The 23346-nt window shown below is 37.6% G+C and overlaps 1 protein-coding gene across 1 annotated transcript; it reads right to left on the bottom strand.

Annotated features, from left to right (window-relative positions):
• Window positions 1–1624: 1624 nt before the first annotated feature.
• SGO1 (shugoshin 1) lies at window positions 1625–16903 on the bottom strand. Its single transcript, XM_005545666.5, has 8 exons — window positions 16768–16903; window positions 14653–14801; window positions 14378–14571; window positions 9275–9351; window positions 7608–7666; window positions 5291–6097; window positions 2155–2344; window positions 1625–1928 (listed from the first exon to the last, which is right to left on the bottom strand). Exons 2-8 carry the CDS (start codon window positions 14792–14794, stop codon window positions 1817–1819), a joined length of 1581 nt encoding a protein of 526 aa, XP_005545723.3. The 5' UTR covers window positions 14795–14801; window positions 16768–16903; the 3' UTR covers window positions 1625–1816.
• Between the last annotated feature and the right edge of the window lie 6443 nt (window positions 16904–23346).

Here is a 23346-nt window from a genome sequence, read left to right as displayed (position 1 = left end):
GGCTGAGGCAGGAGAATGGCGTGAACCCGGGAGGCGGAGCTTGCAGTGAGCCGAGATCGCGCCACTGCACTCCAGCCTGGGCGACAGAGTGAGACTCCGTCTCAAAAAAAAAAAAAAAAAAAAAAAAAAAAAAAAAAACTGAAAAATTAAGAGACTGTGATGGGAGACTAGGGTATATGAATCAGTGATGAGGGGGCTAGAAAAATCAGGGATGATGAAAAGGATTTCGGCTCTGACTGACATAGAATACAGAAAGATAGGGAGATAACAGCCAAGAAAATCTGAGATATCAGGATTAGAACGGTCCCCCCATAAAATTATAATTTGTGAATCATGAACTGGGAGATTACATAGAGAAAAGTTGGGAGAGAGAAGTGTTAGGTTAAAAGTATGGAGGGGAAGCTGAGAGTTTCACAGCAATGACTACTGAAAATACTAAGGATTAACTCACCTAGATCATACCCCCGCCCCCAAAAAAGAGAATACCAAGGGGAGGGGAGAGGAAATGTCCAAGGATGAGAATAGTGAAGACAGAGAGATATTCTATTTTTGATATTTAAAGAATAGAAGGGAAGCAGTCACTATCCTATACAAGCTTTATTGCTCTTTAAAAATGAATAACCTACAAAGTTTTAAAATTTAAAGAGGTATATACAAGTATAGACATCAAACTTTCTGAACTGAACCAATTCCCTTTCGTTGGTTGATCAAAAATATGCAAAAACCCTAAATATTCACACATTTAATCTTTGAGATTTCTGACTAAATAAGGAGCTATCCTGAAAGTACATGACATTTGTAATTTTATTGAGGCATCACTCTGAACATACAATTAGAGCTTGGGGTTCAGAACTAGTCACTTACCTAGTCCCTGAGCCTAAAAAACAATAAATTTCTCTAGTCATTTTTCCATACACATTTTATCTGAAAAATTAAATACAACAGTGGTATGAGGAATTCATAAACAACTTAGGGTATACTCTACTGTAAATATCAAAAATTTATTCTACTCAAATACTACACAGAGTTTCAAAAGATCCACAATAATTTATTTTACTTAAATACTGTACTGAAGGGTTTCAAAAGATCCTCTTAGAAAATCATTCACTTTAGTATCCCCCACTTAAGGGAAAAATAGAGATGCCAGAAGCTTATAACGAAAATATCTTAATTTGAGTAATCATTATTCATTTCTAAAATGTTTGTATAAGATATATTTTGGGCCGGGCGCAGTGGCTCATGCCTGTAATCCCAGCACTTTGGGAGGCTGAAGCGGGCAGATCACCTGAGGTTGGGAGTTCGAGACCAACCTGACCAACATGGAGAAACTCTGTCTCTACTAAAAATACAACATTAGCTGGGCGTGGTGGCGCATGCCTGTAGTCCCAGCTAGTCGGGAGTCTGAGGCTGGAGAATCGCTTGAACCTGGGAGGCAGAGGTTGCAGTGAACTCAGATCATGCCACTGCACTCCAGCCTGGGCAACAAGAATGAATTTCTGTCTCCAAAACAACAACAACAAAAAAAGATACATTTTGACCAACATTAAGAGGTTTAGGCAGCATAAGAAATCAGTATGATGATAATGCTTAAGTTCAGTTATTTATATTCAAAAGAAAAAACAAATTAGATTTATTAACATTTTAATACAAAACATCCCATTTGAAGCATAGTTCTGAAGAAACGTTTATGAGCTAGGGTCCTGTCAAGAGAATATTCTATGGCAATGGCTCACTCTGTTTGTGTACTCTTACAGATCCTCTCTTGAAGCAACAGAAAGAGGTGTAGATTGAATTTAAACAATATTCAACAAAACCTTCATTGTATTTGTTTCATACTTTTTTTAGAACGTCTCAAATCCTTTTTCTGCTTGAAAATAGGAGAATTCAAAAAGCACAAATCTGTAAAAGGGTCCCCTCTTCTCAGTTTCCTGGAAGAGTAAAAAGAGATCTCAGGCATAATATAAGCATCCCAATATTAACTTACTCCTCAGTATCAAGTTATGGTAAAATACACCAATTTTAAATGTTACCACTTCAGTTTTTTAAAATCAAATGTTTTTATTTCAGAAAAAACTCATTATTGAACAAAGCTCCATAACCTTATTCCCCCGACATGTATCATTAAAAATAAGTTCCCACAAACCAAATACTTACGAAGCGAGGGTGGGCTCCTTATAGTTCACGCTGACTGTGCACCTACGTTTAGGCAGAGCCACTGCTGGGCTTTCTTTAGTCTTTTTTGGAGAAACAGAAAGCCTTCCAATTTTCACAACAGGATACAAGGAGACATTGGTGATATCCTTCAGTTTAAGATGAGGTGACTGGTGAGTTTCAGGTGGTGTACCTACAAAATAATTTTTACTGAATGATTTAAAAAAAACCCACACAGGAACTAAAATTGTACTCAATTTTATATATCTTAACTGTATACAAAATCCAGCATTTAATAACAGAATTTTTTTTAGATGGGCTCTCATTGTATTGCCCAGGCTGAAGTGCAGTAGTGTGATCTCAGCTCATTGCAACCTCCACCTCCTGGTCTCAAGCAATCCTCCTGCTTCAGTCTTCTGAGGAGCTGGGACTACAGGTGTGCGCCAACATGTCCGGCCAATAATACATTTTTTTTTTTTTTGGCTTTTTCATCATTTTTTCCTCTTCCTTTCAAACCATTGTTGAAATATTAATTATAACAGAACACTTCACTAAAACGTAAAATTCTTCTAGGATAGCTTGGGCATAATAAGTTAGTTTAACCATGGAATTTCATTTTAGTCATACCTTGCTATTTGGAATCAAGTCCTCTCTCTTTCAATACCAAGGTTTTTATCAAGTCTCTTCCTATAGTCTTATAAAGCCGCTAAAATTCCTTCTATTAAACAAATGAGAATTCTAAATAACAGCTTCTGTGTAAACCAGGAGACAAACTAGCATGTTAAAAAGTTACTCAGTTTTTTTTCCCCATCATAAACATCCAAGTATACTTTGGAGCTACACATATATTGGAAGGCAAATGTCCAACACATAATAAAGACACTGCAAAACAATCTCCTCAAATAGCTTTAAAAAGCAAACTGTACCCCCAAAAAAGTAAACTATAACCGTGAAATGACTGTATACTAAGAGCCATATGCTCCAGTGTCATCTGGTTTTTATAGTCTGTCCTGTTCGTTGCCACATAAATATATTGTACTGTATTAATTATTCCAACTTTCGGTTTGAGAAATATATCTTATGGAACAATATCAGATCGGTTGCTACATTCTGGAAAAATGCTTCTCAAACTTTAATGTGTATATGAATCCACAGGAGGACTTCTTAATGGCCAGGCACGGTGGCTCACGCCTGTAATCCCAGCACTCTGGGAGACCCGAGGTTGAGTTTCAGGTCAGCCTAACCAACATGGAGAAACTCCGTCTCTACTAAAAATACAAAATTAGCCCGGCGTGGTGGCACATGCCTGTATTCCCAGCTACTCGGGAGTCTGAGGCGGGAGAATAGCTTGAACCCAGGAGGTGGAGGTTGGGATGAGCTGAGACTGTGCCACTGCACTGTAGCCTGGGCAACAAGAGCAAAACTCTGTCTCAAAAAAAAAAAAAAAACCCACAAAGATGCAGATTCTGACTCCAGGGTATGGGATATGGCCTGAGATTCTGCATTTCTAAGAGGTCTAGGGATCAAACTCTTGAGTAACACTATTTTAGAGTATATTTTTTTCTTTTAAAAATGTATTTTTTATGGATTTTATGTATTTTTATGGATACAGGCTCACACACCTGTAATCCCAGCACTTTGTGAGGCCAAGGCAGGAGGACTGCTTGAGCCCAGGAATTTGAGACCACTCTGGCAACACAGTGAGCCCTCATCTTTACAAAAAGTAAAAAAAAAGAAAAAAAAAATTAGCCAGGTGTGATGGCGTATGCCTATAGTCCCGGCTACTGGGGAGGCTGAGGTGGAAGAATCACTTGAGCCTGGGAGGTTGAGATTGCATTGAGCCATGACAGTGACAGTGCCCTCCAGTCTGGGTGATAGAGCAAGACCCTGTCTCAATTAAAAAGTGAACAACAACCAAAAAATCCCAACTTCTTCTGGACATTTTCAAATGTACACAAAGATGGCAATAACAGTATAATAAACTCTGAGTTACCTAGGTTCAATAATTATCAACACTCTGCCAATCTTGTTTGATTTTTTTTTTTTTTTTGAGACCGAGTTTTGCTCGTTGCCTAGGCTGGAGCACAATGGCATAGTCTCGGCTCACTGCAACCTCTGTCTCCTGGGTACAAGCGATTCTCCTGCCTCAGCCTCCAGAGTAGCTGGGATTACAGGTGCATATCACCACGCCCAGCTCATTTTTTTGTATTTTTAGTGGAGATGGGGTTTCACCATGTTGGCCAGGCTGGTCTCGAACTCCTGACCTCAGGTCATCCGCCTACCTCGGCCCCCCAAAGTGCTGGGATTACAGGCATGAGCCAACCCGCCCAGCCTACAGCATATTTTTTAAGAAGATACTTGCCTGCTACCACTGACTAGCCGATTTAGAAAGTTGGTTCGGTTTTTAAGGTTTTAATCTCCTTATAAACAAAATAAGCATCATAACACCTATACTTCACAGAATTGTTCTGAGGATCAAATAAAATGATATAACAATATTTTGAAAATGATACAACTTGACTATGTATGTTAGTTTTACTTGTATTAACTAAAACTGCCAAATGAGAATCTTTGTGGACAGGTGTAGGTTGTATTATGAACATCTGAACTATGCCTACTTTTGATCTCATAAAATATTTTCTGAGCCAGTTTTTAGAGATGTTGTACAAAAGAATACTAAGTCTGTCAATTGAGGAAATCTTCACTAACTAGAAGATTATTTAAAATCACAGTTCCTGTCAAATTTAATATAAAACAAGGCCATTAAAATAACAAGTCACTGGATTCAAATTTGATTTCACTTTCAAGGGGATACTTCAGGTAAGTGTATAAAAGCTACTTCAATTCAACCTAACTCCACAAAAGAGTCCCTCTGTCCTCTTGGGAGTGCTTATTTACTGAAAATAAAAATTCTGTCTCCACAACAAGCAATTTCTGAATTAGGTCAGAGCAATACAACTGTGATTTCCACACCCAGCCCCACACTGTTTAATCAGACCATAACTTCCCCCAAAGAGAGACAGATGGTAAGTCTCCAACCTCCACCAGAGAAACAGATGGTTAAGTATAGTATATAAGCATCAGGAGTGATCATTTATCACAAACATTAAAAACGCAGGTAAACAAGTAGATCACTTACTAGTAGGAGTTTTTGTTGGCTTAGAACCCTCCGTCTCTTTTTCATCTGTATATTTCAGTCCTCTTTTAGCTAGAGGCCTGGTGACTGGTCTTGTACCTGAATCGCTGGTGGGATTCTGAATGTACTTGCAAGTGGGCAAATAGAGGTCATCGGAATCATCTCCTGAACCACTTGATTCACAGAGGCTCACTTCAGACTCATTGTTCTCTTCTCTATTAGAGTCATTGCTCATTTTTTGTCGGAAAGGAGTAAGATGAACACCCTCTTCCAAATTAAAATTGTAAGCATCATTGGAACTGACAGATTTGTGCATTTTCTTTTTGGAAACAGTTCTTTTATTTTCACTTTTATTCTCTTTACATTTTGACATAGGTTTTGATTTTCTCCTGTTAGCTTTTCTTTTCTCTTCTCTTTTTCTTTCTTGTGTATCTCTTTGCTTACTTTTAGTTTGTTCAGATTTAGATTCTAAAATGTCTTCTTTTGTTTTAGTAAACGTTCCTGGATGAATCAGCTTTGAAAGTGATAAGTTAGCTTGGTCCTTGCTCCATTGACAAACATTGTATTGTACATTTTCAGGCATGTTTACTAGTGGGTCTAAAAATCCAACTCTTTCGAATTCAAAAGACTTCCCCGCCAAATGACTGGTTTCAAAATCATCCAAGCTATCAAACTGACATACACTGTTACAATGTTTCTTTAAACTGCGACGGACAGATACAGTTCTAGGTAAGACATTATCAGTGGACTTAGCTTCACCTGAACCAAAATCAAATCCCAGTGTTTCTTGAGGAATAGTAGGTATCTGATCTGAGAATTTAAAAAATAAATGAGAAAAATAGTTTGACTTTGTGGAAAACTGAATTTCAAGAACTTTAGAATTCAAAGTAAAAAACTGAATGACCAAAAAGTCATTCTGTAGTTTTCCTACATTATAAAATCTGTAAATAAAAATCTGGGGAACTAAAATAATACCATCTATTTACTTGTCAATGATCAACTGATGGCTTATATCTGACATGTGAAAGAATCTTGTACAGGTTCAGTATCCCTAATCTGAAAATCTGAAATCCAAAACTTTTTCAGTGCAGTCATGATGCTCCAAGGAAATGCTAACTGGAGGGTTTTGGATTTCAGATTTTCAAATTAGGGATGATGAACTGATATAATGTAAATATTCCAAAATTAAAAAAATAAATCCAAAACACTTCTGGTCCCAAGCATTTTGAATAAGGGACACTCAATCTTTATAATCTTTAAAAATATTATAGGCCAGGCACAGTCGCTCACGCCTGTAATCCCAAACTTTGGGAGGCTGAGGCGGGCGGATCACGAAGTCAGGAGATGGAGACCATCCTGGCTAACACGGTGAAACCCCGTCTCTACTAAAAATATATATAAATATAAAAAATTAGCTAGGCATGGTGGCAGGCACCTGTAGTCCCAGCTACTTGGGAGGCTGAGGCAGGAGAATAGCGTGAACCCAGGAGATGGAGCTTATAGTAAGCTGAGATTGCGCCACTGCACTCTAAGCCTGGGCAACAGAGCGAGACTCTATCTCTCAAAAAAAAAAAAATTATAACAGGCTTTATGTGCTCTTAGTTTAAAGAAAATGAATATGTGTTTCACTGAGTACAGATTCAGAGAAGTACAACCGCATATTCCAGAGTGGGACAAACGAGAAAGTGGGAGCTAAGTTGTTCTTTGAAAAATAAATAAGATTTGGATAACTAGAAAGCTTCTCAGGTAAGAAATATAATCTGTATTTTAAGGAAAAGTGAGGCTATGTCCGGTTTTGCTATTCAAATACTATCCCTTCTTCGAAGCTTAGTTCAAGTGGAGGAGATTGACATTTGAGAACACAGACATATCAATTTAAAAGTAGTAAGAAGGGGATAGCTTTGGAGTTCAACTTTGATTTTAAATACTAGCTCTTAACATCTAGATTTCTTCATATGAGATACTTTACCTTCTTGAGTTCCTATAAAACGGGACTAATGTACTTATATTCCTAGGTTGTTGTGAGGGTTAGGTGAGATTGTGCAGGTAAAATGCCTAACATAGAGCTTGACACATAGTAGCAATCAGTAAATTGCTGCCATAGTTATAGCCAAAGTTTCAGATTACAGATTTGACATAATAAACATATTTTAAAACTCTATTACTCTGTGTAAAATAAACAGATTTCCTTTGAGCAGAATACCAGATGAACAAATTTAAAAAGTTTAGAAAAAAAGAATTAGAGAAATTTAATTGTATTATTTGTTCTCAAAGACCTTATCTTGCCCTTAATAATATTTTTAGATTTTCACTTGATTACCTTCTATTTGAAATGACTCTCCTTGTCCTGGAAGTTCAGTTTCTTCAAGAGGAATTTGCCTTAGAAAATACCAATGAAAAAACAGAAATTTAATGATTATGTAATAAAAACAAAATCAGTATTTTCCTAATTTTTCTTTCCTTTAGTATCATTTCATAACTCGATTTCAAATCAATACATCTATTCTGTATCAAAGGAAACCAAAGGACACTTATGCTGATTATAGGGAGATTGATTTGTTACGACTGACATTCAACTCCTACTTGAACTAACCTATCAAGTTGGATAGTTCCACTTGAAAACATGTTATATAACTCAATTTCATTTAACTAAGGAAACAGCCAATGATAATTAATTTGTAAAATGTTTTTTAAAAAATGTAGTTTGATCACTCTTTAGGAGCCTGCTTTATCATTAGCAGAGCTATGATTTGTTTGTAATATATGCTTTTATGGTGCTTAACTATTGAACTCTTCTGAAGTTAACATTGTTCATTTTCTTTAAAAATGTTGTTCTTTACTTCATGAAACATGAAGTGTTCTTTATACTCTAACACTATTACTGGCAGTTTCATTCTAATTGTAATTTTATTCTTTATTCTCTGTAGAGAATTTTCCACTCTAGACATTAAACAGATTTAGGTAATGGCTGTGGTAACTAATAACTATTTTAGAAAACTTCTACAAACGCGATTACCTTATCTTACTTTTTGTCCACAACATAAGTTTGTCAGATCTTAAAGTACAACAGTTTAAAAACTACCAATGATTAAAAGTAATCTACGGCAACAGAAATCATCTTAGTGGTTACTTCTGTGGAGAAGGGGATGGACTTGAAAGGCATACGAAAGAACTGTCTATGGCAGTAGTTCTCATCTAAGGGCAATTATGCTCTCCAGGGAACATGTGACAATATCTGAAGTCATTTTTTGTTCTCCTGAGGGATGTTACTGGGATTCATTGGGTGGAGCCTATGGATGCTACTAAACATCCCATCGTGCACAGACAGCCCTCTACAACAAAGAATTATCTGGCCCAAAATGTTAATAGTAAAAACACTATGTCTTCATTGACATTTTTGTTCCACGATATATACATTAGTCAAACTCATCGAACTGTGTAACTGTGATCTGTGCATTTTACTGTTTATAATTAAAGCTTAATAATTCATAAACAAATAAATAAAGTACATTTGATCCAAGAGAAGGGGACGAGGGTATAGGTGATCTAGAAAAATGAACTGGATCAGCGAGACAATGGGACAACTGTGTTAAATATGATGTTTCATTTATTTATTTATTTTTCCCCCAAACCAGACTATTTATAGGGCTGGCAAAACATCTCATTTCAATAGCTAATCCTTCTTAAAATAAAAACATGGTACACAGAAAAGTATGACTGGAGGAAAGTATGAAGTAGAATTAAAAATCTGGTAAGGCTTCTTTTTCCTAGGCATCAAAAAAGGAGTGAAATATGATAAAAAGGGGTTTAGCTTGGCTATATGTGATAGAATTTCAACACATCAAATTCTCTTAAATATATTCTCAGCAGAGAAAGCATCAGACTACAAATATAAGAGTTGACATGAGCACATTTCCTTTCATAAATGAATCACAGAATTAAATCTTTCTTAGTATTAATAATCATAATAAAGAATTTGATACTAACGGTAAATCCTTCACAAATAAATTTCTGAAGTTGTCATCGCTATTGGGGTCCATTCCAGAGGAACATATTTCCTGGTTCTGTTAATATATTAAAACAAAACACTGTTATAACTGAAGTATTCAGAAGAAAGCATTAACTTATTCAACAATATGCACTTGTTGACAGTCTACCATGGTGCCATGCCATAGTTCTAGGAGCTGAGTCTATAAGAGCTCAAAAGCAGAGTAAGTCTTATCCTCTTAAAGCTTACATTCTAGTGCAGGGAAATAAAATTTTAAAAAGAGAAGACATATGTACAAAATTTCAGATTGTGATAAGTGCCATGAAGGAAATATCCAGGGTGAGGTGATAGAGAGTAACTCAGGTTGGATTGCTCTTTTAAATAGAGTGTATCTGATATAAATCAGAAGACTGCAAAGGAGCCAGCCACTAAAAGAGCAGGAGGAAAAGAAGGCAGTGGAAACAGCAAATACACATAAGAAAAATCTTGCTGTGTTTAGGAAAGAAAGGCTGTTGTGGCTGGAACATAGTCACTGAGAACAGTAGGAGATATACATGCAGAGGCCACATAATGTAGGGCCTTGAGAACCATGAGTTTAGATTTCAGTCTAAGTATGATGGGAAGGTACTTAATATTAAGAAAAGAAGTAAACTGATTTAAGTTTTTGAAAGATCAGTCTGAATTAAAAGAGGCCAGGGGTAGAAAGAGTTGAGACATCATCATAGCATATCTGGCAAGACATGGTATCAGCTAAGATTAGAGTCATGGCTATGGAGGTGAAGCCCAGTGGAAGGCCTTGAGATGACAGGTCAAGCTCAAGGACTGAAAAGGGATGGAGGTGGGAACAATGAGGGAGAGGAAAGCCTCTTGTGGTTTTGGACTAAGCAAATGAGTAGGCTACTTTACTGAGATGAGTAAGACTTATAAAGGAAGGTAGGAAGTATACAGTATCTTTGGGGGAGGCAAGGGGAAGTTGTGCTTTATATAAGGTATGTTTGAGATTCCTTATACATCTTTAAGTGGAGATAGCAAATGGTGGCTGTGTGTATACGTGTGTATGTGTTTGTTTTTAGATTCTGTACTGTAAACTGGGAAGGCATCAGCAGACAGTACATAAAGCTATGACAGGGTATAAGATGAGTCTACAACAACTGGCATTTATTCATTTTTTGAAATAAAGTCTTGCTTTGTCACCCAAGCTGAAGTGTAGTGGTGCTATCATAGCTCACTGCAGCCTTCAACTTCTGGGCACACGTGATCCTCCTATCTGAGCTTCCCAAGTAGCTGGGACTACAGGTGCATGCCACCACAACTGGCTAATTTTTATTTTTTATTTTGTAGAGATGGGAGTCTCGCTGTGTTGCCCAGGCTGGTCTTGAACTCCTGGGCTCAAGTGATCCTCTCACCTCAGCCTTCCAAAGTGCTCAGATTACAGGCATGAGTCAATGTGCCTGGCCAAGAATTGACATTTAAAGGTAGAATGAGGAAGAAATCAGCAAGAGACCGATATGGAATAGTCAGAAAGGTAGAATAAAAACCAGGGGAGCATAATATCATGAAAACTAATAGATCAAAGTATGTCAAGTAAGGAGTGGTCCCTGTTTTACATATTATTACTGCAAGGTCAAGAAGAAAGAGAAGTTACCACTGAATTTGGTAACATGGAGGTTTTGGTGACCTTGATATGCAGTGACAACAGAATGGTAAGGATCAAATCTAGATTCAGAGTGGCTGCAGGCCAGGCGTGGTACCTCATGCCTGTATTCCTAGCATTTAGAGAGGCTGAAGCAGGGGGATTACTTGAACCCAGGAGGTCAAGACCAACCTGGGCAACATAGTGAGGTGGTCTCTACAAAAAAATGTTTAAAAATTATCTGGGCGTGGTGGTGTTCCAGCTATTCAGGAGACTGAGGTTTGGAGGAGCACTTGAGCCTGGGAGGTCAAGGCTGCAGTAAGCCATGATTATGCCACTGCACTTCAGTCTAGGCAACGGAGCGAGATCCTGTCTCAAAGAAAAAAAAAAAGAGTCATTTCAAATGTGAATGGAAGCTGAGGAAGTGAAGAATATACTGTTTTCTTTTAAAAAGTTCTGCTGTGAAGGGAAGAAAACAAATGAGGAGATAAAGAAATATGAGACGAGGAGAGGTTTCATTACTTTCTTCTTCTCTAAGGTTGAGAGATACGAAAGCACATCTTTATGATGACTGAAATGATCCAGTGGAGAGGGGGATATATGGAAGAGAGAACAATCTTCCAGGAATAAAGTTGTAGAGGAGGTGAGAAGAGAAAATCTGATGCATGGGCTAGGGAGCGGCTTGGGGTGGTGCTTGCCTTTAGCAGGAATAGGGGCCATTCTGCCACTGTAACAAGAGGGAAGACGAAAAACCTAAGTATAGAGGTGGATTTGTAGATCTCTGTTATGAAGATGACAATTCTCACTCAATTCCTAAGAAGCCAATTCTAATTTAATTGAATTATCTTCTGAAATTTGATGAACGTTGACATTATAATAAATAGGCCAAAAATGTTCATTAAAAACAAAACAACCAGAAATTTAATCCCATTAAAATCTTTCGGCCAGGTGTGGTGGCTCATGCCTGTAATCCCAGCACATTGGGAGGCCAAGGCTGGAGGATTGCTTGAGACCAGGAGTTCAAGACCAGCCTGGGCAACATGGCAAGATCCTGTCTCTGGCAAAAAAAAAAAAAAAAAAAAAAAAAAAATTAGCCAGGTGTGGCAGTGCACGCCCATAGTCCCACCTACTCAGGAGGCTGAGATAGGAAGATCGTTTGAACCTGGGAGGTGAAGGCTGAGTGTGCGTGAGCCTGGGAGGTGAAAGCTGCAGTGAGCTGTGATCACACCACTGCACCCCAGACTGGGCAAGAGCGAGACTCTGTCCCCCTCAACCTACCCCGGCCAAAGATGAAAACTTTAAATTTGACATCAATGTAGCTAATGTTCTGAAACGAATATTAATGCAGGTAAATAAAAAAGAACATTTAAATATATACTAATATAACTTAAAAACAAGTCATTAAAAAAATCTATAAAATTAGGGAACAAAAAGGCTGTTAAAAATTACCTAAATGTTAACTATTGCTAGGCTAGGCAAGAAAACATTCTTGTAAAATTTTTACATTTTAAGCTTCTCCATCACTGCTAAATTGATTTGATAAGCACTGAAGCATGGGTGTACAATGAGGTTGAGAATGAGTGACACAAGCAATTAGTATATAGCAGAAAATACAAACGTTGACATTCTAAATGCTAAGAATATATTTGCGTAGCAACTAACAATGTTTTAAATAAATACTCAAAAACCACTGAGCTGCAGTAATAGAATTTTTTCCCAACTGCTTTTGTAATTATCTCATCGAGTATTCACTTCCTACTATTTCTGTTTTTCAGCAAAAACTTTGTAAAAGGAGGAGGAAGATTCAAATGCCTTTAGAGGAACTGTTTCCCCCTACTAGTTGACTGAACAAGGAAAATACAAAATTAGAAAAGATTACATTCTGGGGGAAAAAAAAAAAAGTAATCTACCACACCTAGCACAGTGGCTCACGCCTGTAATCCCAGCACTTTAGGAGGCTGCGGTGGGTGGGTCACTTGAGGCCAGGAGTTCAAGACACCTGACCAACATAGCAAAACCCTGTCTCTACTAAAAATATAAAAATTAGCCAGGTGTGGTGGCACATGCCTGTAATCCCAGCTCTCGGGAGGCTGAGGCACAAGAATCGCTTGACCCCAGGAGGCAGGGGCTCCAGTGAGCTGAGACTGCACCACTGTACTCCAGCCTGGCGACAGAGCAAGACTCTGTCTCAGAAAAAAAAAAAAAAAAAAAAAAAAAATATATATATATATATATACACACACACACACACACACATATATAAACCTCCCATGAAGGTAAAGAAAATATACCTAATCTTTATAGAGGCAGTTCTCAAATATACCATATATGTACTTATTGTCTATGTGTATATATACATATATATTACACGTGTCTTAATCACATGGAGGAAAAAAAATAAGGAATCAATAGGGAGTGAAGCAAGAACTCTTTCACTGACTTCTCCTGTCAATGGAGAAGTGACATTAATTCCATTTTCAATTACCCGCCCACCTCCTCCCACCCCCAATATCCCTCCCCTAATCATTATGTTCTCACTTTCTTATCTGACCTTCCGGTCTAAGTGCCAACTCAAATGTTTTCACTGGTATAGCAAAGCAATGGCCACTGGGAAGAATTTCAATGTTCTGTACGCCTGACACTCACCACTGCTTTTTTTCTTTCTCTGCCTCATTTCCCTGGCAGTGGCTACTGGAAAAAGGGATAAATAAACTAGTTCATCATTACTTTTTTCATAAGTAATGACACACATTACTGTATACACAATGATACACAATGGTACAGCAAGACACAAAGAATATCCTAAAGCAAACCTTCTCCATATCTGTTATATTTTGGCTAGCAGGACCATATTTGAACACCTTCTTTACAATCTTAGACAAAAAGAAAATCAGATTGAAAATTTGAGCAGCAAAATGTTTATGATCTTACTTGTCTGGGAGTGAACAGTCTTCTCTACTTAGTCAACAAGTAGGTAAAAACGATTCTCCAAAAAGCACTTAAATACTCCCTATGTCCTAAATAAAGGTAGTTCTTATAAAACCCCACTGGATATAGCAAAACAAAAGGCTAAGGTAAAAGCTAAGATAGCATTGATTAAAACTTCTGGATGAGTCCACTTCAACTACCACTTTTATATCTTTAGCTTAGTGGCACTATCTTTGACTCACTTAGTTGAACATTCAAATAGACCAGCAATGCAAAAGGCTAAAACTATGTCTTCTGCATCCTGTCTTGCTACCTGCTTTACGAATGAAATAGGCAGGAACAGGCTTCAATCACCTATATGCTTGAAGCTTTCTTAACTGGCCAAATGCAATAGCTGTGCTCTGAAGCACCAAAGAAGGATGTTTTAAACAATTCATGCATAATTGAGCTATCAGTAATTCATTTAAATAAAATAATTGATCTAAACTACTTATTCATGGCTTAACTAAACTAAGAAATTCGGCCTCAGTAATGAAAATACCTGAGCATCTTCTGTTTGTTGTGATGTAAGTTTTCCCTTCAATGCATATAGCTGCCATGTGAGATAGTAACATTCTTTTCTCAGCTGTAGGATGATATCTTGGGCTTCTCTCACTTTGGATTTTTCATTTTCCAAAGCTAAAACTAACATTTTGTTGTTGTCTTGGTAATTTTTCAGCAGTGTAGAAGTGTTGGCTAAAAAAGGATTAAAAAATTTATCAGTTATTAAATCTAAACTTAAAAGTGATATAAAAGGACAACATAAAAATCTCTTACTGATTATTTGGCATGGTGCAGCTATAAAAGACCTGCGTTTGCCAATCTCTGCCAAGTTTTTATTCCTTTTCTCTTTCATTCGCTTCTTTATGTCTTCAAGACTATCTTGAAAGGACTTCTTCAGGCATCTTTCCTTGGCCATCTTTTGCCTAAACAATAAAAAATAATTTTTCTCAGAGAGAATATTATCAAATATAAAACTTTAAAAAACATAGGCTGTTCATAAAGAATGCATTAAATAGACTAAACTGTAGAATTAGCTCAAAGTAGATAGTTAACTAACTTGATAACATAAATTTTCCCCTTTTAAAATCTCATTCATGTTTTTGATGTTCTCTCGTCCTCCTCAGGCACTTTATAGAAAAATTTTATTGAATATAGATTTCCAACCCAAAGATTCCACAATATGCCACTTATTCATTCTTTAACAAATACTCACTGTGGCATATATGCCAGATACTACTGAAAATGCTTATTATTATATCCTGATGCCATTATTATTTATGCTTCTTAAAGAAAATGTTTAGGACCAACTTTTAGTGCTTAGGCTTACAGCATTAGTTCTGAGGCAATTATATATCTGGGTTTTGTTTTCCAGCTCTTCTTTAATGATTAATTCATCACATTAGGTCATTCAACTATTTTTCCATAATTAGATAATTTTAACCTAATTATCGCTTATGATATACACACACTCTCAAGAAAGTCAAGGTGATCCTTAGAGGTTTAAACTATGTAGCACTACATACAATTTTATTAGGCTATTGTAACAATTACAGAGCTAGAGCAGGAACTTGGGCAGAAGAACACTCCAGTATTCTCAAAGTATGGCTAAAACTTAGGGCTGTTAACTCCCAGTGAATTATGAACATAACAAATCAGACATAAAATATTGTCGTACATACAGTTAAACGCTGAGTATTAAATACATAAGTATACTTAATCTTTCAATGTTGTAAGTCAGGTAGGTTTTAGCATGCTACTAAACATGTCAAACCACTTTTCAGAAACATCTTTTACTCTAGATTGCACTTTGAATATCTTAAAATTGAAAAAAAACTTGTTTCCAATAATAATGTATGCATACAATTTTCACCACAAAGGATATCGCTACCTTCTCTAAGATAGTCAAACATTTTCCTAAACCTTACACTTTCTTGAGTATGTTCTCCAGGCCTTATTTTCCTCTATGCAGTGTCTGGAATCTTAAATATAGATATTATAGATTAAGAACTTTCTACCAAGGTATATACAATATATACTGGGAGGTTCCTAGCAGAGATAGGATAACTATTTTTAAAAGCAGTAATGGTAAAGGGGTTGTTTTACACAATTAAGTTAGAATTGAGGATGTTTGAGAGTCATACAGATTAAGTTACTGATCTAGTTTAGTTAAGATATTTTAAAGTTTTCCTTATTACTTTTAATCAAGCTAAAATCACAAAAGAAACTTTCCATATCAAAAGTTTTATATCCTGTCTAAATTAGGCGATGGTGTTAGTAGGGGGTGTGGTAGACAGAAGAAATGAAAGCACAGACAGGCTACAGCGCGAGATGACGGTCTCAATCTGTAGAGTACTCGCGTGGCGCTCTGGATTCAAAAGAACCTAGCATATTTGATCTCCGTTCATAATTATCCAATCAGTTCTGCTGCGAAGACAGCCAGGTAGGACACTAGTCAGTGCCGGCCTCTTCAGGGTAAGTGAGGAAGAGAATGGCCTGGACAATGAGGACGTCAACGGTATCACGCTGCACAAAGAACTGCTGTCAATTTTCTTGCGTTGAGCCAGGCTTTTAACTACCGTAAAAAGCTTTATTTGCACATCACTTAATCTACACAATTTTGCAAAGTAGGATATTAGGGTCTCCATTTATTTAACGTAAGAGGAAGACAGAACATCTGAACGGGCAGATCGAGTGGCTGAACCGCGAAAAGCGCGCGGCCAGTGGGACTCCAGAGCCCGAGCTTTCGGCCACCGAATTTAGAACGGTATTGAGAACCCAAGGGAAGTCAAACACGGATCACTACGCCCTTGTTTCCCACCTTAAAACCTACTTCCTCCTCCTTCAGGAGGCGGAAAGCCGAGGGGAGGTGGGGCTGGTCCAGAACCATACCTTGGCCACTACTTCTGCAAGAGCTATCTTCCTCCTTCTCACATTTCAAGGCTCTTCGAGGCTCTCTCGCGCGAGCCACGCGCAATGAGCCCTCCAGGACCGTACCCCGTCGCCTGGAACTAACGTCGCCACATTCGAAATTTTCCGCCTCGTTCCTCCATTGGTTGGCTGGGAGGCGGTCACGTGCACCCAACACCAACCGGCGCTGGCAGAGTCCCGCCCCGCCAGGTGACGTCACGCGGCTCAAACTCGCTCACGTCCACATCCGGGCATCCATCGGGCCCGGGGGCGGAGCTGGTGGTCGGGTCGCGGCGACCTGCCGGGACGTTTTCCTCAGAGATGTGGGGATTTTGCGGGTGGAGTCACTCCGAAACCTTTAAGACGGGGTGTGATCGGTAGTCCAGAGCTTCCTGTTTCTTCAATCTGACAGCTTCCAGTGTCCCAGGTTGTGCTCAAAGCCTTCCTCCTGTGAGAAGAATCTCTTTGGTTGCCTGTTAAAGCGGTCAGCCAGCTTGCAACACGGAAGCAGCTTTTAGGGGAATTAAAACCAAAGCAAGGAGCAAATTCTGGATTAAAGAGGTATTAGGGAAACTGCAGATACCTGAAAATTGGAGCTCCATGTTTCTCTTTGCCGGCTACCTCTGGCTCTTTAACGCTTCTCGAGAAATGGCACCAACATCCATCCAGTTACCGACTAGAAGCCTGATAAATCATCCTTAATGATTCTTTATCCTCTCTTAACCTTTGCCCGTCCAGTCAGTCACACGGTCTTCTCAACTCTACTTTCCAAGTTTCTCTCATGCCCACTTTTTCCCCCCAATCCAGCTTCCAGCCTAATCTTACTCCCAAAATGGCACTAGTACCCACTCTGACCGCAGATTCTACTCCCTATATTCTCCATAGAGTAATATTTTTACAAAACAAGTATCAAATAGGAAACTTGACAGTGGCTCCCTGTTGCATTTAAGGTGAAGTTCAGACTCCTTTAACGTATTTTGTCCTTAAAGAGCCCCACGATTCCTGGTTCCACCACTTGTACATTTTCTTAAGATTCTTGCCCCTTTTGCCAATACCGTTCTGTCAAGAACATTCTTTCCCTTGGCCTGACTTTCTCATATGTATACTGAAGTTTCACTGTACAGATTAATTCTTCCAGAAAGACTTATCTGACCCTAAAGCCCCTTAGTATCTGTTTTACACTTTCCTAGTGCCCTGCATTTTTGGAGTATTCCTTGTGACACTGACTTGTCGTTCATTGCCTGTTTCTTGAAGTTGAATAAGGGCAGGAACTACATCTGCTTCATCGATAGCTAAATTGTCAGCATCTCGTTGCAATTTGAAGTAGGTAGTAAATATTCACTGGGACAATAAAGGAACAAATGAAAACGTAGCAAATGCTTTGAATCTAGGCATTCTTTATGAAGGTGTGTTGTTGTTTTTTAAAGGTAGCTAACACGTGCTTGCTCTAATCTAGGGACCGGTCCTAGCTTGAGTGGAAGAGGCTGAAACACCCTTCTCCAGCCAACAACTCCCTTGTTTTCCAAGTTAACCAGACCAACTCCATTAATCCTCAGTTTACTGCCACTGGGCAATGTGGCTTATATGTGCAGAAGCATCAAGAAGGAATGGGCAGAGAGCTTTTTTGTTGTTTGAGGTCAGAAGAGTATGAAGTGGAAAGTGAGAGCAGAGAGTAGGGCCAGCTTCATCAGCAGGCAACCGGTGCTTAGAAGGGCTGTGCATTTGGTTTAATGCTCTGCTGTGGCCATCTTGAAATGCTTAGTAGTTTATATTTGAACTTATGTTTTGTAAGTTATGTCTGATGAGGCAATGGAGCAATCTTGTGAGCAGATGTGATTCATGCAATGCGTGTCTGTCACTTTTTTTTTTGTCCCATGTCATACAGTGTTCAGGATGCTCACTAAATGGCTTCCATGAACCACTTATTTTGTAGTTAGGGACCTAAGTACAAAGTGCTCAGAAGGACTCACCCTTGCCGTCTTGAAATTATTATTATTTTCTTTGAGACGGAGTTTTGCTCTGTCTCCCAGGTTGGAGTGCAGTGACACGATCTCTGCTCACTGCAGTCTCCACCTCCCAGGTTCAAGCAGTTCTCCTGCCCCAGCCTCCCAGGTAGCTGGGATTACAGGTACCCACCACCACGCCCCGCTAATTTTTGTATTTTTTTTGTAGAGACAGGGTTTTGCCATGTTGTGTAGACTGGTCTCAAACTCCTGAGCTCTAGTGATTCGCCTGCCTCAGCCTCCCCAAGTGGGATTACTGGCTAAGCCACCATGCCCAACCAACCTTATTATATTTGCTAACCACTTACACTAAAAGTGATGGCGTGAAAGGAAAAGGAAAGGTAAGACATTCCACAATTCCTTTTCTTTTCAGTCTTTCTCTACTTATCGGTAAGCTGAAGGTTTTTGTCTTGCATTTTTAGCAAGGAGCGTCATATTTTCATTTCACATCGACCCACAGAGATTATATAGTTGGCCCTGACCAAAGGCTTGGAGGTTCTGACTTTTTGAGGGGTGTCTTCCCCGTTCCCAATTTAAAAATGGATCAGACTTCAAATCAAGTGTTTATTATAGAGCGTTAAAGAATAGAAATGGCTGAATTTAGGGGCAGTGAGGGAAAATACCACCGGAGTCCTAGCATGAATAACTTTCGTACATCAAAATGTTCTACTGCCGCTGATTTTAGGGAACTAAATTCCTGTTGGAATCAACAGCTCTTTTAAAATATTGTGGAAACTACAGCTGTTCCCAAGAAGAGTGCACATATTCCTTTTTGAACAAAAATAGGCATATTTCAAAGAGTACTAAATGGTGGACTGGAGTTTGAACCCAGGAAGCCTGGCTCCAAAGTCCATGCTATTAACAACTAGACTATGTTCTGCTACTTCTCCCTTTTATTATATCACAGTGGTACCCAGCCTAATTCAGAGATAATCCATAGTTTAATTATATCAGCAAAGTACAGTGTAGGAACATGTCATCTAGCTGACAAACTGAGAAGAACCTATGAAAGGGTACCCAATTAGTCAAAATTCTTTGTTTAATTTAGTAGATGTTTAGAATAGTTATGGCGTAATTCAAATAATTTTAACTTCTTAAAAATCTTGCTCTCAAATGACAGTGAATATTTGTAGCTGCATTACTATCAGGGTTTTTCAACATGTGAATGCATGTTATTTCTACTTTCGTTAATTTTAACTTTATGATATATATAAAATATAACGAGCACTCACATTCTCCCCTGCAAGTTCCTAAAATCCCAATAAAACTGGTTGTTACTAATCTTTAACTGCCTTGTTCCTAACATTTATTACTATGTGCAGATTTTATGATTTTTACTCGAAGTCCTGACCTCAGGTGATCCACCCGCCTCAGCCTTCCAGAGTGCTGGGATTACAGGCATGAGCCACCACACCCGACCTTTTTTGTTTGTTTGTTTTGTTTTTTTTTAGAGTCAAAGTCTCCCTCTGTTGCTCAAACTCCTGGCTTCAAGGTATCCTCCCACCTCAGCCTCCTACGTAGCTGGGATTATAGGCTCAAACCACATGCCTGGTTCTTTCACTTTCTTAATGGCGTACTTTGAAGCACAAAATTTTAAATTTCCATAACTTTATTGAAAATTTAATTCTCAATTATTATTGATTTATTTATTTGCTGTTCCTTGTGGTTTTGATGTCATCTCTCAGAAGTCATTGACTAATACAAAGTTATAAAGATTTATATCTATATTTTCTTTTAACAGTTTTGTAGTTTTACTTCTTACATTTAGGCCCTTGTGGTTTATCTACACTGTGGTAGTGGATATATAAGCCTACACAGGCAATAATATAACTTACACACACACACACATACACACATACACACAACACACAAAACAGATGGATGCTGGTCAAACTGAGGAAATCTAAGATTTCAATGTCAATATCCTGGCTATTATATGATAGTTTTGCAAAATGTTACCTATAGGGTAAATTGGGCAAAGTGTGAGGGGGATTTCTTAGTATTATTTTTTACAGTTACATGAGAATCTAAAATTAGTTCAATAAAATTTTAATTAAGAATAATAGTCTGTGGAAATTGCTACTTTTCCTTTTCTTTATGTTATACAAATTGTGGGTAGTCACCTTTTGAATTTTTTTTTTTCATCTGAAAGAAGGGGAACACTGGAGTAATTATTGCCAGGCAAATTAAGAGCATTGTGTGGGTATAGATAATTCTTGTCTTTAAAAATAAACAACAAGCATATAATAGTTTTGGTGTTAATTCTAAATATATACCTAGCACTGTTTTAACGTATAGTACTGATTTTGATTTCTACCAATTGCTTTATCACAATGGCATACGTAAGTGCAAATTTGGTAGGGAGGAATAATTTTAGGTGGACCAATAACTTATACAAGTAATCATATGTTGTAGTATATTATGCTTAACGTAAAATAAGAAGTAAATAAAGACACAGATGATCTAATTACTTCTTTAAATTTATGAGTTTTCTGGTATATAAACACATATAGAAGGGTATACCATAATCCTCTACGTAGATAACTTTTGCTGACATTATTAAAAATTAGGTAATCATTTATTTACCTATTAGCATATAATAAACATACATAGATCTAGCAAGAAAAATTGTGAAAATTTTTAAAGTAGTTAAAAAATATTACTATGTATCATCTTGAGTGTGCTCTTCCAGCTTATCTCAGCCTTTCATTGTTTTGGAGCTATTTTACAACTTTATATATTGTAGAAAATTGGTAATAATGCAAATGATTTTTTTGTCCATAGAAATGCAGATGATTGTGTCCACTAGAATTCAATTAATTATTTTCCTGAGGATAGATCTATTTTTCAGCTATTTACAAATTCATTTTAGCATTCCTGATTTTCCATATTCACATGATTCTTAGAATTCTCCTTTGAACTGGTTATAACATCTTACTGATTTTCTCAATAACTGATGAGTTAAATCAAATTCTGACATCAATTCATTTTAATTTGTATGAGTCATGATTTTACCTCTAAAAAAAATCCTTTAATAGATGGCTACAACATTCAAACAGTACAAAATAGAATAAAATGAAAAGTGAAAATCTTCTTCCCAGCTAGTGTCATCTTCATGAGCCTTACAGTCCCATGGTGAAGACAGATGTTTATCCGAGAATGTAAGATAAATATAAAATTGTAATTCTGATAAATGTGATGAAAAAGAGGAACACAGTACTGCGAGAGCGTATGTAACAGGGTAACAACTTAGCCAGGGGGATCTGGGAAGTCTTCTCTGAAATAATAACAAGTGGCCTGAGATGTGACTATAGGTAGGGAGAACCATTATTTATTAATATAAAATGAGACCCAATTGCTTCCTCCATTAATGCTTGGTGATAGATTGTAGGCATAAAAAAAAAAAGTACCTGGGTTGGTGCAGGCCTGGGAGAGAAGGACAGAGGGTAATTTTAGGGTATTGGCAAGAATATTACTGAAATAATGGTTCATGGAATTTAAGATGGGTAAGTAAGCAAGTGAAAAAAAAAAGCTGGTGGGTGGTTAGGACTAATGACTTGAAAGAAAATAGAAGTATTCATAAACTTGAAGTTCTGATAAAGTTGACAATACAAATTAGAAAGAAAGTCTATTATTAGAAGAGCCTGGGTTGTCTGAAATAGAAAATTTTGAGGAGGAGCAGTTACAGAAAATGAAAAGTTCAAGGTGTCCCATTGGAGTGGGTGAGGAGGGTAAAAAGAAGGACATTGGAGATGAAGAAGACAAGGATCTAGGAGGTCATTTATTTGATTGCTTGCCTGTATGGACACTGAAGTCCCCTGGCATTTATGACAGGGATTGATGGTGAGTCACTTGCCAAGTCACAGCTGAATGTGGTGAGTGACTTGAAAGAGTTATAAACAGGAAAAGGTAAGGGGAGGACTAACGGCCTGGAAGAGGTCCAAAGGTCCAAGGAATGAATCTACCACCACCTGAGAGGGCTACAGGGCCCGGAGCGCCATTGGGAAAAATCTCAATTTAAGTTGATTCAAGCTGTCCTTTTATTTTCCTTTAAACTGCTTGTGTGTGTCTCTGTCTATTTAAAAGTGGACTGTTTGTCTTTTTCTTACTGACTTTTTTACTAGCTCTTAGTAAATTAAGGAAATTAGCTATTTGTCTGACATCCATGTACATTACAAATAATTTTTCCCATTAGTTGTCTTGGACTTTGTTTATGGTATTTTGCCATGTAGCAGTTTTAAATATTTATGAACTGGTTATATCAATCTTTCATTTTTGTGCTTCTGGATTTGTTTTCTGGGTTTCTGCTCATAAAGACCTTTCCCCTCTAATATTATAAATAATTCCACTTGTGATTTGTTCTAGAAATTTGATGGATTCACTTTAATAGTCAAATCTTTGCTCTACCTGGAATTCAATTTGGTATAAAAGTGAGAAGGGATTTAGCTTACTTTTTCTTTTCCAGGTGTGTGTTCATTTGTTCCAACACCAATTCTCTACTGGTATGAAATCTCACACTTGTCATAATAAAATTCCAGTATGTATTTGCATCTATATT

This window comes from Macaca fascicularis, chromosome 2, assembly GCF_037993035.2.
Source record: "Macaca fascicularis isolate 582-1 chromosome 2, T2T-MFA8v1.1".
Lineage (NCBI taxonomy): Eukaryota > Metazoa > Chordata > Mammalia > Primates > Cercopithecidae > Macaca > Macaca fascicularis.
Note: the sequence above shows the minus strand (reverse complement) of the source record. Positions and strands in the feature narration are given on the sequence as shown.